Source organism: Meriones unguiculatus, chromosome 11 (assembly GCF_030254825.1).
Source record: "Meriones unguiculatus strain TT.TT164.6M chromosome 11, Bangor_MerUng_6.1, whole genome shotgun sequence".
In the NCBI taxonomy this organism is placed as follows: Eukaryota; Metazoa; Chordata; class Mammalia; order Rodentia; family Muridae; genus Meriones; species Meriones unguiculatus.
The window spans coordinates 10,070,060-10,086,875 of NC_083359.1; the positions used below are offsets into that span (position 1 = coordinate 10,070,060).

The following is a 16,816-nucleotide window of genomic DNA, read 5'->3' on the forward strand; positions in this document are numbered from 1 at the left end:
TGCTTGCTGGTTTGCTCTCCACGGCTTGCTCAGCCTGTTTTCTCATAGATCCCAGGCCCACCAGCCCAGGGATGGCCCCACCCACTGTGGGCTGAGCCTCCCCATTGGTCACTAATTGAGAAAATGTCTTAGTCAGGTCTCACAGAGGCGTTTCCTCAGCTGAGGCTCCTTCCTTTCTGCTGACTCTAGCTTGTGTCAAGTTGGCACAAAACCAGCCGGTACATGGACATTTTGACAGTCTTGATTCGTCAAGTCCAAGAACATGGAGATCTTCTGTTTATTTGTCATCAGCCTTCGGTGACATGCTGTTCAATCTCCAGGTCTCTATATACTTTCTGTTGTTTCTCTTGGTATTGACTTTTAGTTTGTTTGCATTATAATCTGATGGTGGGCAAGAAGGTGTTTTGCTTTATCTGATAAGACTGTTTCTATGGCAAGAAACGTGATCTGCTTTAGAGAAAGCTTCATGCTCATTTGACAAGACTCTGCATTCCATGACTGTTAATGCCAGGAGATCTACAGTATGATTTAATGCTCAAGTTTCTCTTGTGGTGGTTTGTTTGGTTTGTCTAGATGGTCTCTATTTGTGAGAGAAACGTATTGAAACCACCCGAAATTATTGAATCTAGACTACCACGTAATTGCTGTGCTGTATGGAGTTTGTTTATGTAATTGGGGCCCCTGTGCTAAGTGCACACGGCTGATCACGTGCTCTTAATGGATTGTCCCATTGGCAGCCTTTGGTGCCTTCTTTATCCTGTTTCTGCTTGAAGTCTGCTTCGGCTTCTGTTTGGTTGGTGTATTGACTTCCAGCCTTCAAGTTCAGTGAGTGTATCTTTACCAGTGAGGAGTGCCTCTTGTGGATAACAAGTAATTAAGTGTTGTTTTTAATCCAATCAGATACTCCATATCTTTTAACTGAAGAGTCAAGATCATTAACTCAGGGTTATAGCCCAGAGGGTTTTGCTGATTCTTATATTTTTTTCTTCTTGGAAGAGTTGGCTATTTATTATATTCTTTTCTCCTTTTACATGATCTGGCTGGTTGCCTTTTTGAATGGAACGTGATTATTTCCCTGTTCTTTGTTCATCATAAACTGATTATTTTTTGTTGTTGTTGTTGTGTCATGATTATAACTGCTTTTCTTTCTCTTTTGTGTGTAGGATTCCTTTAAGTATTTTCTGCAGTGTTTGTAGGTGGCCATGAATTAATTGCTTTAGTTTGTGATTCCTTTAAAATACCATTCTTCCTTCCTTCCTTCCTTCCTTCCTTCCTTCTTTCCTTCCTTCTTTCCTTCCTTCTTTCCTTCCTTCCTTCTTTCCTTCCTTCTTTCCTTCCTTCCTTCCTTCCTTCCTTCCTTCCTTCCTTCCTTCCTTCCTTCCTTCCTTCCTTCCTTCTTTTATAAACAGAGAGTCTTATGTATCCTAGGAAGCCTTGCTGTGTAGCAGAGGATGACCTTGATTTTCTGATTCTCCTGCCTCCCTCCACCTCCTGATTACTGGGATCATAGACAGGCACCACAATGTTTAGTTTCTGTGGTTCTGGGGACTGAATCTTGCATGCTAGGCAAGTACTCTATTAACTGAGCTACGTCCTCAGCCCTACTTCATTGGTTTTAAAAGACCATTCACACTCAAGGTTAATGTTCACAGGGTTTTTCTGATTCCTATAATTTTTCTGGTAGAGTTGGCCATTCTATTCTTTTCTTCTTTTTGTAATATATATGTAATATATATTACACAATATGTGTAATGTGTATGATATTGTAAGACCTGGGGTCTCACAGCTCAGGAGTTCAAGATCGTGCCCTTCCCAGAAACTCCCCCAGACCAAGACTCGTTGCAAAAGCAAGAGGTTTATTAACCATTGCGCAATGGGGTCACCCCTGCTGGTCAGCAAAGAGTGGCACCGGGAGACAAAGGCCTTTAGGTTTTTAAAAGAAAAATTGCGGGAAATTTGAAGTTGCAGTTTTGGCAATTTAGGATTGGATGAGGAAGCTATAAAGGTGCTCAAGCTTGGCCAGTCCTGCCAAGTGTGGCTGCAACTGCAATTGAAGGTGGGGTGGTTAGCTCATCCTTGAAGATTTGGCTGGAGGTCAGGAGCTACTCAGAAGAAGGATTGAGGCCATCTGGGTTTGTTGCTAAGAAACACTATCTTGAAGGCAGGGTCTGGTCGTTCTTTTTGCTGAGTGAAGGTCATTGCTTGCTTGCTTTTTTTTTTTTTTATATATATATCTGTCCTCACATATAGGGTCACATTCCTCCATTCTCTGGAAAGGTACTAAGAGGCTTTAGCTTAACCTGGACCTAAAACTCAAAACTATAGGCTTTAGAAGACATATAGGTTACAAAGTTAGCCTAACCCTTTCAATATATTATATATGTATGTGTAATATATATGTATATATGTAATATGTATTACAAAAAGATGTATCTTTTAAAAGATTTTTATATATATCTTCCTTGGCTGGCAGTTACTTGCTCATGGATCTCTTTTTTATCTCTTTCTCTCTCTCTCTCTCTCCGTGTGTGTATATGTGTAAAATCACTCTATACTTTCCTGACTTTTGTGGGGAGGTCAGATGTTATTCTGGTGGTATTGCCTTTGCAAGGTGCCTTTTTTCTTACACATTTTAATATTCTTTATTTTGTAGTCTTAGCAATTCCACTGTAGAATGTTGTGAAAAGATTCTTCTCAGGTATATTTGTTTGGGGTTCTAAATGTATCTTGCTCTTGAATGGCTGTCTCTTTGCTCACATTTAAGACATTTTCTACTGTAGCTTTATTGAATAGATTTTTTTGTGTGCCTTTTATGTTTTTCTTTTTTTCCCTGTGTGTGTGTGTGTGTGTGTGCAGATATGCTTTGGCACAATGTGTAAGTGTTTGTGGAAGTCCAAGGTTGATGCTGAGAATCTTCCTCAATCACTCTTGCATCTTATTCTTTTGATACAGGGTCTCTCAGACTTGGAGCTTCCTTGTATAGTTAGTCTTTATATTAGTTAGTAACTTTGCTGTGATGAAACACTGTAACCAAAGCAACGTGGGGAAGAAAGGATTTATTTGGCTTATGCTTTCACATCACTGTTCATCATCAAAGAAAGTCAGGACAGGAACTCAAGCAGGGCAGGATCTTGGAGGCAGGAGCTGATGCAGAGGCCATGGAGGAGTGCTCTTTACTGGCTGGCTTGCTCCCCATGGCTTCCTCAGCCTGCTTTCTCATAGAACCCAGGACCACCTGCCCAGGGATGGTCCCACCCACAGTGGGCTGGGCCCTCCCCCACTGATCACTAATTAAGACTATGCCATAGTAGAGGCCTCCCTCTAATGGCATGGGCCTCAAGTTGGACCAGTCATTTCCTGGCCAATATTGCAAGCTCTGCCGCACCATTACCCCAGCACATTTTGCAGGCAGGACAGATTGTAAGTAGAAGGTTTTGTGGCTGGGTTGCTGTCCCAGCCACTTTGCAGGAAGCCTCGCCTGGTTACAGAAGATAGTTTGTTCAGGCTCCATACTCTCTGTTGCTAAGAGTCTTTGCTAGAGTCATTGTCATAGATTCCAGGAAATTTCCATTGCACTAGGTTCCTACATCACCCCAAAATGCCCATCACTTCCAGAGTTCTCTCCCAGTACTCCCCCCATCTGATCCCTCCTATTCCTGTATCCACATCCCCACCCAGACACACCCTCCCCCATCCACCTTGAACTCTCCTTGTTACTAAGCTTCTCTGGGTCTGGGATTGCAGCATGACTATTCTTTACTTAACAGCTAACGTTCACTTATAAGTGAGCATATACCATGTTTGTCTGTCTGGGTCTGAATTACCTCATTCAGGATGAACTTCCTGGACGGCAGAGGCTAGACAGCCCAAAGCTCCAGGATAGAACCAAACACAACTGGAAAAGAGAAAAAAAAGTCAGTGAAATGATTCCTAATGATATTCTGCTGTAATCACAGATCAGTGCGCAGCCTAATCGTCATCAGAGACACATCACCCAGCAACTGATGGGAGCAGATGCAGAGACCCTCATACAAACATTAGGGAGAGCTGGGGAACCCTGCAGAAGAGGGGAATGAAGGATTGTGGAGTCAGAGTGGTTGAGGAAACCACAAGAACACACACAGCCTGCAGAATCAACTAAATAGGGCTCACAGGGGCTCACAGAGACTGAAGAGACAATCACGGACCCTGCATTGGTCCAGACTAGGTCTTCTGCATGTTCATTATGGTTGTGCAGCTTGGTGTTCTTGTGGGACCCACTAACAGTGGTAGTGAGGGGGGTGTCCCTGACTCTCTTGCCTGCTCTTGAGACTCTTCTGCTACTGGGTTTCCTGGTCCATCCTGGTCTTAGTGTAACTTGTTATGCTGTGTTCAGTTGGTATCCACCTCCTGGGGGTTGCTTTTTTTTTTTTTAAAGGAAAACAAGGAGGAGTGGATCTAGGTGAGAGGGGAGGTGGGGTGGACTGGGAGGAGTTGAGAGAGGGGAACTAAGATTAGGAAGTAATTTATGAGATAAGAATAAATAAGTAAAAAAAAAAAAAATGCCGTATGGGCTTGCCTACTACCTGATCTCATGGACGCATTCTCTTGATTGAGGCTCCCTCCTCCCAGATGACTTTAGCTGTGTCAAGCTGACATAAAACTATCCAACACCCTTGGGCTGCTGTGCAGTGCTACTGTGAAGGGACATACAAAGCACTCTTTGACCCTAAAGCCCGTTTAACATTTTGTTCTGTACACAGAGGCGAGATTGCTGACTCGCTCGGAGAAGAATCTTCTTTTTTCTGTCCCCAGTAACAATTCACTACGGTTTCCACTTCTCTGTATCTGTGGGTCTTTGGGATTTCTGGTGTCCTTGCTGTGGGTCAGGGGCGCCGTTGACAGCCTGAGGGCCAGCTGATAGCTCCCCATGGGTGCTGGTTTATAGATTGGATTTTGGGGACAGGTGTTCACGGTGCCAGCCTGGTCCCTTCCCTCTCTAGCTGTGGTCTTTCCTGACACCCGTGTCCTGCTGGGGAACCGGTGTCTCCGGCCCTGGGGGAGAGGCGGTGTCTGTTAAACGATGCATGTCTGCTTCTTGCCTGTTCTCCAGGGTGGACGAGGGAGTGCTTCCAGGAGTGGAACTCCTACATCCGCCTGGCCATCCCCAGTATGTTCATGGTGTGCATCGAGTGGTGGACCTTCGAGATTGGGACCTTCCTTGCAGGTCTGTCTGCACCTGAGGGAATTGCACACGGCCTAGGCAGTCACAGGCCAGAGGCTTCCCAGAAATGGAAGCAACATAGCACAGTTGCAGCCTTGCAGCGCGCACACACACACACGTACACACATACGATACACCATACACCCTACACACACCCCATACACACACACACACACACCATATATACATACACACACCACACACCACACATACCACACACATACCACACACAAACCATACACACACACACACACACCTATGTATAAATATATATGCGTCCTAGTTTCATAAGGAAAATGGTTCCTCTGGTCCACAATTGACTTGTCTTCTCTGAATTGCTGTTTCAGGCCTTGTTAATGTCACAGAACTAGGAGCTCAGGCCGTCATTTACGAACTGGCTTCTGTCGCCTACATGGTAAGGACATGCTTGACATTTGTACCTTCTTTGTATAAATCCGATGGGCAGGCCTCACCACATTTAACAGAGGTGGGGAGAAGGGAGGAAGGGAGAGTTGGGTCCTGACCATATTCCCGTTGTGAGCATGAGTGCCTCACCTAACTTTTTTGTGCTTGAATTGCTTTTTGCGCACACACGAGAGGGAGGCGTAGCTACCCATTGCAAGTGAAGGCTAAATGAGGCCCTGTGCATCAGACAGCAGGATGCCTGGAGTATCCGGTTAACTAGTGTGGAGTTGCGGCTGAGACTTGGTTGTGAGTGAGAGGGATCAGCTCCCGTCCTCCTCTAGCCTATGGCTGGGTCAGGAGACAGAGAAAAGGACAAAAGAAAGGGTATCTCAGAGTCTCACCTGTGTATGCCAAGCTAATGAGAAGCCCAGCGGGGTCTGGGATGCGTAAAGCCTTTTAAATAGGGCAGTCAGCCGTGTTTTTCTGCCCCTGGCTCAAGCCGAGCCTCACGGGATGAGAGCAGCTAGCCTGGGGAGCCCAGGACTGGCAGCCTACTGCGGAACCTGGACAGAGGCTCTGTGTTGGGGTGCTCCCTGGTTGGGGGAGCTGCAAAGAGAAAGAGACCAGCAAGCATCCCTCATCTAATGTTCTTTAGATATAATTTATCAACTCAAGTGCATTTTCAAACTCTAAGAAACCAGACAGCTGTGGGGAGACGGTGCTTCCTGCAGAGACCGAAAGCTGGTGTGTAAATTATCAAAGCCGATGAAGCCCAAACGAAGGCTGACTGCGCAGCCAGTGCTACCCGCAGAGCTCAAGGGCCACCATGGGTTGTGGGAAGATAACTCAGGATCTGAGGACGACGCTGAGGATTGGCTGATGGTCTGTTTTAGAAGCACGGAAACAGAGCTTGGGGGTTCCATAATCCGCAATTAAAATCAAACTTCGGTGCTTGAAGACAGCATTCCAGTTGACTCCCATTCCTGTTGCCGTGATGGAATTCTCCCCCCCCACCCCCCCAAAAAAAGCAACCTACAGGAGAAAGGATTTATTTTGGCTACAGTTTCAGGTTGCAGTCTATCATGCAGGGAAGTCATGCAGGAGTCTGAGGCAGCGGGTGACAGTACAGTGGGGAGTTATAAAGTGATGAATGCGTGTGTTCAGCTCCTCTTTCTTCCTTCCCCCCTCCCCCTCCCCCTCCCCCTCCCTCCCTTCCCCCCTCCCCCTCCCCCCTCCCTCCCTTCCCCCCCTCCCTTCATTTATTTCTTCTTGAGACAGGTCTTACATTGCCTGGGCTGGCCTGGAACTTTTAATGTAGACCAGGCTGGCTTCCAACTCCCAGGCACCTGCCCGCCTGCCTCGACAGCTGGGGTAGACAGCTGTGCTCAGCCCGGGGCCCCTCCTCTTTGTGCAGTTCAGGAACCCAGGCTAAGGAATGGTGCCCCCCCCCCACAATGGGTGGATCTCACTTCAGTCTAATCAAGATCATTCCTCACAGGCCTGGCCTGAGGCTGCCTCTGGGTCTCATCAGGCTGATGGTTCTGTCTCAGCTGCTGACATTACAGAGTTTGATTTCACCAACCTTCATGGTCCCACAGTAAAAGTCCTAAGTGCTTTTCCACAGTGTTTGCTCAGTTTTCAGGAATTGTTTACCCACCGTGTACCAACTTAAACCTGATCTTGGATTTAGAACTAAGCTACAGCTGCGCTGGTGTGTGCTTCACCAATGAAGGGAGCCCCACCCATGACCCCCCAGCCAAACCCAGCTCTGCTCTGGCCTGCTTGGACTGAGGCGCTATGGTGGGAGGGGGGTGCATCTTTACTAGTGAAGAAATCTGGTTTCGAGGCAGCGGAGTCACACAGCTCGGATGGAGTAAGAACCCTCTCTGGAGCCTAGATTGTGAAGTCTGTCTGAAGGCTCCAGGTAGTTGGGTCCGACTGCGTTACCATGCAGGTTTCCTTATTATTGTTATTATGATTGTTACTTTCTTACTATGACTTATGATTGCTAATTCCCAAGGTGCCCTTTGGCTTTGGTGTGGCTGCCAGTGTCCGAGTGGGCAATGCTCTGGGGGCAGGGAATGCCGAGCAGGCCCGGTGTTCCTGTTCCACCGTTCTTCTATGTGCTGGTGAGTAATCTCCCGGAGGTCCGTACTGACTTTAGGGTGATGTCTGAGTCCCTTTGTGCCTCCTCAACAGAATATCTGGATGGATACAGTTGTTAAGAACAAAGGTTAGTTCTCACAGCTTTTAGGGCTGGAGGGCCCAAGACCAAGGTACCACCAGGTCTGGCTGTCTGGTGAAGTCTGCTCTCACCTTCCATGATCTGCTTGATGTCATATTGTCTTGAAGGGAGGAGCTGTGTGAACTCATGTGGTGGAAGAGAAGTGGAGGGGAGGGGGGGCAAGTCCTCAGGCAGCCCCTTTAGAAAACACCTCCCACTCCTGGCAGCAGGCTCCTCTTGATTCAGTCACCTTGCTTTTGTGTTGGGAATGAACTTTCACCCTGAGCATCGGAGGGACAGAAACATTCAAAATGTAATCCTCATGTTCCCAAGGATCCAACTCTGGGTAACAGATGCCCTTAGAGGGAATAAGGGACAGCACATCTTAGTTGGCATTTTCACAGACATAAAAAAAGAAAAAGAATTATTATTTACACCATAACACTGATTTTGAGACAGGGTTTCACCAGGTTGCCCAGTTTGGTTTTGAATGCCAGGTCACAAGGTTAAGCAATCCTTCTGCCTCAACTTCCCACACAGCTGGGGCTGCAGGTGTCCCCGAGCCCAGCTGCATTCTTAACGTTTCTCTCCCTTGAGAGAAATAATTCTGCCTTGAGAATAACTCTCCCTTGAGAAGCTTTGTCACATTCTGGAGATCTGTTGTTCCCTGTGACACCTTCTGTATTTCCCAGGTGTCTGTGCGCTCCTGGTGGGAATTCTGCTTGCAGCCTTGAAGGACGTGGTTGCCTACATATTCACCAATGACAAGTACGTAGCCATCTAGAACCCGTCTTTGCTTCTCTGCTTTCCCCCTGCATTCTTCAGACATGACGAGGCGCTGCCCTTTGTCTCCCAGGAAAGCCTGTAGCCCAGCCAGGAAGCAGAGGCAGACACAGGGACGAACAAGTCTGAACCATGCAAGTCCATGCCAATCTACCCCGCCCTTCCAGTGCCCGCGCCATCCGTCAGTCTGAGCGGAGTTTTGCTCTGACAAACAGAAAAAAAAATAATCCCGGGGTTAGTCTCATCCCCAGAAGGCATGTCACGGGCCAGCGCGGTCTGTAGTGGCTGCCCCTTCATCTGAGGCAGTGATTTGCAGAAATCACAGACTTGGTCCTATACTTTTATTGTGTTTCCTGTAACGTCTAAGAATGAAATGGCGCGTTATCACCACCTGGCCTGGTGGCACAGACCTGTAATTGCAGTTATCCGGAAAGTTATCACAAGGTCAAGGCCAGCTTGTACAACTTAGTGCAACTCCGCATCAAAATAAACAATTATTTGTAAAAGAATAAAAAACCCCTCTATTGCATCAGAAACCTTATATATTAATACAGTTTGAATTAGCATGGTTCTATTACATCCTTCATGTTTTACACCATGTAACGTGTGCGCTGAGTTGTTGGGCTTACAATTTAAAAAGTATGGTGTGTGCACGTTTGCACGTGCTATAGCACAGGTGAAGAGCCCAGCAGGCGACTTGGGGGACTCGATTCTCCCGTCACCATGTGAGCCCCGGGGGGGGGGAGGACACAGGTCATCAGTCTCAGCACCTTCACCAGCTGAGCCATCTAGCTGCCCCGGATGTGTGTAAGTCACTCACTGCTGTCCCCCTCCTGTGACAGGGACATCATTTCCCTTGTGAGTCAGGTGATGCCCATTTTTGCTCCCTTCCATCTGTTCGACGCACTTGCAGTAAGTATGCTTGCTCCCTTGCTCCCCACGGCCCTGCTCTCTCACAACCCTGGACCACCTGCCTGGGGTTGGCCCCACCCACGGTGGACTGGTCCCTCCCACCTCAGTCATTGATCAAGAAAATGCCCCGCAGACACGCCCACAGGCCAATGCCTAGAGGCGCTTCCTCTGTGGGGGTTCTCTCTTCCAGCTGGCTCTAGCTTGGGTCAAGTTGACATGACCTCCTGGGCCCCCCTTCTTAGCCATTTTCCTTCATTTCATCTGTGATGTCTGCTTTGGGACAGCATGCTCTGTGGGACAGGAGCACTGTATTCTGAACTGGGCGTGGGTAGCCGCGCCTGACTGCCATGCTGCCCTTGGTTTCCTCCCTGCAGGGCACCTGTGGCGGGGTCCTGAGAGGGACAGGAAAGCAAAAGGCCGGTGCTGTCCTGAACGCCATTGGTTACTATGGGTTGGGCTTTCCCATCGGCGTGTCTCTGATGTTTGCTGCTAAACTTGGGATAATAGGTATGTGGCCCATTCCTCTGCGGTGCACCCCAGCTCTTACTGTTGTAGTAAATGAAATCACTCGAGGTGGAAAGCACCTGGCTGGAAAGTTGTTCCGTGGGGAAGGAGCACTGCTGCCTCTGCTGCAGCAGGAGTGAGCCCTGGTGGTGACTGGAAGGCCTGGTTCCCGTGACTTCAGGATGCTCCTAGTGCTTCCCCTCCAGAGGGCACGGTGGATGGGGCTGTAATGTGCATGTGCGCGCACGGTTTTAAATCATGTTTAAGAAGTGGCTATGAGCCTGTAATCCCAGCACTCTGGGAGGCAGAGGCAGGCAGATTTCTGTAAGTTTCAGATGAGCCTGGTCTACAAAGTGAGTCCAGAACAGCCAGGGCTACACAGAGAAACCCTTTCCAAAAAAAAAAAAAAAATTATCTATGGAGGGCTGGTGAGATAGATTCGTGGGTAAAAGCGATTGCCATGAACGCATGACTTTGTTCTCTCCCTGGAATCCATTGTGAAAGGAGAAAATCAACTCCTAAAAGTTGTCCTCTGGCCTAATGGCACGTGTATTCACACACTCTTACACACACATTGTACCCCCATACACAGTTACATGCACACACAATCATAAACACACACATATACCAAATCACACACACCTATTCACATGCACACTCATAACACACAATCATATACACACATGATCATACAATCATACATGCACACAATCATATACACACATGATCATACAATCATACATGCACACAATCATATACACACATGATCATACAATCATACATGCACACAATCATATACACACATGATCATACAATCATACGTGCACACAATCATATACACACATGATCATACAATCATACGTGCACACAATCATATACACACTGCTCTTCATACATAATCATAGACAATCCATATACAATTTTATATATACTCATAATCACATACAATCATGTACACACAACCATATATAATCATACATACAAATAATAAGTTAAAATTTAAAAGAAATGACTGTTTCATTGAATGTTTTTATATTTTTTTCTTTTCTTTTTTATTAATTACAATTTATTCACTTTGTATCCCACCTGTAGCTCCCTTCCTCCTCCCCTCCAAAACCCACCCACCTTCCTTCTGCCCCACCTATGCCCCTCAACCAGTCCACTGATAGGGGAGGTCTTCCTCCCCTTTGTTAAATGTTTTTAACAAAAGTTTCTGAGGATTTGACAAATTTGGTGCTTCTGAAAACAATTCTGTAATTTTTAACCTTAGATCAAATGTGAAGGTGAGGGATATTGTCTTCCTCCTATCATCCTGATTATGATACACTAATTGAACTGATAGACTTTTACGTTACGTTTTATGTGACTTTATTTCATGTGCATTTTTATTGGCTGTGCACACTTGCGCCCATGACCTTGAGCTGGGTGAGTGTTCTACAGCTGACACGCTCTCAGCACTTGTTAGTGATCATATTAACAATATTTCTCACATACAATGATTACTTCATAAAATCAGTTCAATTTTTTGTATGCCCCAGTGCAAGTCAAATAGGATAAGAATGACCTGTTGTTTGTAAGCATTTTGTAGAATTCTTCCACGCAGCTGTTTTAACCTGGGATTTTAACAAAGCTTATGCTTCTGAGGGCATCTCAGTTTCTGCTTGGACTTTTATTGTGTCAACATGAATAAACAATATGATTCTTAGAAATGTTTTATTGAGGGCTGGAGAGCACTGGCTGCTCTTCCAGATGTCCTGAGTTCAATTCCCAGCAACTATACCGTGGTTCACAATCATCTGTAATGAGATCTGGTGCCCTCTTTTGGCCTGCAGGCAGAATACTGTATACATTCATACATACATACATCTTTTTAAAAAAGAAATGTTTTAGTGAGGTTTAAAATCTGTAGGATTCTGCAAAGTAATTTAAAAGTTGTATATGTGTTTTGTATATATATTCATATTTTTATTTGCTATACATTTTTAGTAATAATAAATTTTATTTCATATTAAAATAGCGCAGTTGGAGCTGGGGATTCCTACCAGGCATGCTGTCCTGGGCTACATCCTCAGAGCTGTTTTCAAAAGTCTGATTAGAGAACTTCATGACTGCCTCATGTATATGGAAATCACTCCCCCCAGTCTGTGTCCGATCAGCACAGTTTATCATGCAACAAAACTTGTTCTCCCCCATTTCTTTACAAGACTTGAAATGACAGCTGGCAGAGGAGATGCGCTATGTACCACCTCTCCGCTGCCCCTCTGGGAGCTGGCATTTGAACGGCTCCTGTTTACAAAACACAGGGTGGGGAGCACCGACATATAGGTACGCTCCTGAACCTCCTTTAGATCCGTTCTTAGGAATGGACTCGGGACATCCAAGGGGATACACTGTTTTCCCATCTCCGTCTCGTCTGTAAGGATCACCCCAGCTTCTGCCTAATGTTTTTGGAGGAGTAAACGTGAGGCTCAGTCTCAGCAAAGTGACGAATCAATCAGGAGACTAAGTGCCCATGCACAGCGCATCCCAGCTGCACCGCTTCCTCTGCAGTGACTGCTGATATGGAAGTGAGGAGTTTCAAGGATTAAAAATAGTTTCCTCTGGGCTGGAGAGGTAGCTCAGAGGTTAATAGTTAATAGAGGTTAACAGTTAATATTTTGCACAATAGAATAGCAGTTGCTATTTTATTATTTATTATGTAAACAGTATTTGCTGGCATGAATGCCTGCAAGCCAGAAGAGGGCACCAGATCTCACTATAGATGGATATGAGCCACCATATGGTTGCTGGGAATTGAACTCAGGACCTCTGGAAGAGCAGCCAGTGCTCTTAACCTCTGAGTCATCTCTCCAGCTCACAGTTATTATTCTTAAAACCTTGGTCTGGCTCCCAGCACCCAAATGGCAGCTTACAAGTAGCTATGATTCCAGTTCTAGAGGGATTTAGCACCCTCTTCTGTCTTCCTTGGGCACTGCACATGCATGCTGCATATCCATGCGTTCAGGCAAAACACCGATACACATAAAATCTTTAAGAAATAGCTTCTTCTCATACACATTTTTTATGGAGCTCTCTTAGAGCCTCAACATTTTTTAAAGATTTATTTGTTTAATATGTGTGTACCTGAATGTATGAATGTGCAGTGCCTGTGAATGTCAGAAGGAAGCATTGGATCTCTTGGAACTGGAGTTATAGAGAGCCGTGAACCACCATGTGAGTACTGGGAACCAAACCCCCATCTTTTGCAAGAGCAGGAGGTGGTCTTAACCCTGAGCCCTCTCTGCATTTCCTGAGTCTCCATATTTTTCATGTAACAGTTAGAGGAATGTCTTCCAAGCAAGCCACTTCTTTCCTCCCTCCCCTCATCTCCTTCCCCCTTCCCCCCCCCCCCTTGACACTTTTACTCTGTTTCCCAGACTGGCTTGGGACTAACTATGAATCCCACGATATCCTTGACCCTTTATCCTCCTGCTTCAGTCTCCTGAATGCTGGAATTGTAGCCGGAGGCCACCATGCCTGACTTCAAAGCAAGCTTTTGCAAATACTGGGTCTCACACCCATCCAAATGGATGCCAGTCTGAAATTCTCGCCTGGATTCCTGTTACCATGGATACGCAGTAACCCCTAGCGTCCTCTGCGGCTTGCATGGCCTCCACGGTCTCCTACCTTGTCATTTCCTACTTGGCCTCTCACCTCCAGGGGCTCCCAAGATGGCACTTTGCTGTAGCAGACTCCTCCTGCATCAGCCTGTACTGCTGCCCTGGACCTTTCCTAGGCTGGGTCCTCACCCCTCAGGTCTGTGGCTCAGAAGACACCTGGCTACTCATTCCTACTCCAGGCAGGTTTTCATCACTGGCCAGAGTATGCCAGCCACACCCTCCCGCTCTCTCAATTTCCAGAGTGTTTTCTTGCTCATCATCTGCCCCTTCTGGGTCTCTAATAGCTCAGTGGCAGGCTTCAGTCTTCTCTGCTCCATGTTTACCCAAGACTTTTGAGAAGTTAATCCAACTGAAGTTTTGTTCCACTGATATGAGTTATTGAGAAAGAATTTCAATGATCATGGGAAGAGACTTGACCTCTGATGCTCATTTTGTGCCCACAGGCCTCTGGGCTGGACTGATAGTCTGTGTCTTCTTCCAAGCCCTCTCCTACCTAATCTACATCATGAGGACAAACTGGAGCAGAGCAGCAGAGCAGGTAACAGGCTCCGTGCCACTCTAAAACACATCAGTCCACGATCCGTGGTCAACAAGTCATCTTCCAGGGTGAGGTGATGATAAAACCCCATCAGTTTCGAGACAAACATCACATGGGAACCAATTAACTGTGGGAGGGCTGGAGGGAGACAGAAAAATGCTATCTCTTATTTGGAGATGACTGGTGTCTTCTGACACAGGATTCAAAAAAGAAAACAGGAAATGGCCTCAAAATACTTTTGTTTCTGTAAAATAGTTTCCTGTTTATGCTGATAAGCTTTTTAAGGCTTTAACTAAAAAAAATAAAATAAAATTGGTCTGTTCTTAGAAAGAAGTAATATGCTAAGTATTTGTGATACTGGGACAGTTGGGTCAGGGTGGTGGCTCATATGAATGTGTGAGTGGAGGCTGAGGGGCCATCTCACTGTCGTGAGGCCTAACCTAAGAAGGGCAAGTGCCCAAGACAAAGAACTCTTAAAGAGGCACGAGGTGAGTTAGGAGTCCTGGCCATCGCCCTTTAATTTTCTGATCCCTTTGGCTTTGCCTAATGGAGATGTATTGTATTTCTTAAATCCATGTTGATTTGTTGAGGGAATAGATTATACAGAATATTGACTGGAAATATTGGCTGGAAAGATGGCTCAGTGGTTAAGAGAACTGACTTCTTTTCCAGAGAATCCTTCTTTGGTTTCCAGCACCCACATAGTCAGTCGCTCACTGTAACTCCAGTTCCAGGGGACTCCAGTGCCCTCATCTGGGCCTCACAGTACTGCATGCACAAGGCTGGCGAAACCCACCTGTCCACATACATAAGTCTTGGGGGGAAACTTGGTACTCACTTGTCAGTAAACTGGCTTTTAGCTGGTGGTGTCATTTTACCTTTAGATTTTGGTCCCTTTATTCATGTTTGGAGACCCTAAAGGTATAAGTGCCAGTGTGTTAAACCTCCAGATTTTCTGTTGGCGCTGCCAGCAGAGCATTGGGTGATCAGCCACTTTCTGGCACTATCATTGCTTAGCATGTCACGTGACGTTTTCACGGCCACAGAAGCCTGTCTCTGATATTACAGACTTTCAGCACTGCTTTAAATTGAGGTGTTAGCAAAGAGCTACCGCTTGGCTTGGTTTCTATTTTGTTTACTCATGTAGCCTTATTTTTAGGCACAAGTCCGAGCTGGGTTAAAAAGCAACAAGGAGACGACACCCACCCCAGCAGGTAAAGAGCCGCTCTCTTCACAGTTCTGTTTCTGCTTTATAAAGTCTGAAACTCAGTTTGACCAGAGGGGTTGAGGTTATGAGCTCCTGCTCTGGTGACAATCAAACTTGTCTCCACCATAATTTGTCAGACCAACTCTGAACTCTCCTGTTAAATGTTCTTCATGTAATTTCACATGTCTGAGGGTCATCTTTTGATACCACAGTGACAACATGACTGTCCCACTGCTCTCTTCAAACAGATCTGCCCATCTTGGAAAGAGAAGTTGTTGATGGAGTAATTTTGCCTGATATCATCAGGCCAGAGAACCAGACTGGCCAGCTGGTAGTACAAGAAAGCAGCCCATATGCAGTGCCCACTGTCGGGGAGGTCTTGACAGGAAGGCAGCTGGTCATCTACCGAGGGATGGCTCTGGCTGTTTCTATTGCTGTCCTCATAGTGGGAATTGTAGTGCGAGTTTCCAGTGACCGTGGCTAAGAAAGGATTATCACTGGTCTGTGGACTGGTGACAACTATGTGCCATGTCCCGGGCATGGATGCGAGCTATCATTGGTACAGAAGCGTCTCTCTCAGCTGTGGGTAGAAAGGCTGCCAGTAAGCCGTCCTTGGTCACGCTGCCATCCTGCCCCCTTGTAATGCAGGTCAAGAAAGGAGCAGTATATTTGCCTAGTGTGCACCAGGCCCTTGTTTGATGTTCAGCACTGGGGCGGGGGAGGGAAGAATGAACAAATGAACGAATAAATGGCTATCCAAATTTGGGGGAGTGCTGGGGACAGAACCCAAGGGCCTCAGCACAGGTAGGCAAGTACTCTATCACTGAGCACCCCAGAGCCCAGAAGCTCTGCTTTTGAGAATGCTTTTCTCTGTTGACTGTATCATGATTTCCGAACACGTCAGTTTGATTCTCCTGCTGTGAGCGTGCCCCGCTCTCCCGCACGTCTTCTGCTGCTGCATCCTCACTGTGAGTGAGGATCAGGAACCAGTTCTAGCTCTGTCTGGGGATCCTGCCACACAAGTGTTTATGAAATAAATGCCTAAGATTTAAGATGCGTGCTGAGAATATCTGGGGACACAATGTTATTATAAAAGGTAACTTGGGTTTTTACCTTTAAACATATTTTTTTTTTGTTTTGACTGAATATAATTTTTTAATTAATTACAAGCTATTCACTTTGTATCCCAGCTGTAGGCCGTTCCCCGCCCCTCCCAATCCCACTCTCCCTCCCTCCTTCTTCTCCATACCTCTCCCCCAGTCCAATGATAGGGAGGGTCCTCCTCCTCTTCCATCTGACCCTAGCCTATCAGGTCTCATCAGACTGGCTTCTTTGTCTTCCTCTATGGACTGGTAAGGCTGCTCCCCCCTCGGGAGGTGAT

At 46.4% G+C, this 16,816-nt stretch overlaps 1 protein-coding gene across 1 annotated transcript in view; it reads left to right on the forward strand.

The window, feature by feature from the left end:
• LOC110549801 (multidrug and toxin extrusion protein 2) overlaps positions 1-16,468 on the forward strand; it is a 34,421-nt gene extending 17,953 nt beyond the window's left edge. The window contains exons 9-17 of the mRNA XM_021639185.2: positions 5,093-5,206; positions 5,551-5,618; positions 7,629-7,737; positions 8,525-8,600; positions 9,458-9,527; positions 9,902-10,034; positions 14,134-14,228; positions 15,388-15,442; positions 15,684-16,468. Of these exons, the coding sequence (XP_021494860.2) occupies positions 5,093-5,206; positions 5,551-5,618; positions 7,629-7,737; positions 8,525-8,600; positions 9,458-9,527; positions 9,902-10,034; positions 14,134-14,228; positions 15,388-15,442; positions 15,684-15,919 (956 nt within the window). The 3' untranslated portion in view covers positions 15,920-16,468. The remainder of the gene's footprint in view (positions 1-5,092; positions 5,207-5,550; positions 5,619-7,628; positions 7,738-8,524; positions 8,601-9,457; positions 9,528-9,901; positions 10,035-14,133; positions 14,229-15,387; positions 15,443-15,683) is intronic.
• Positions 16,469-16,816: the final 348 nt, after the last annotated feature.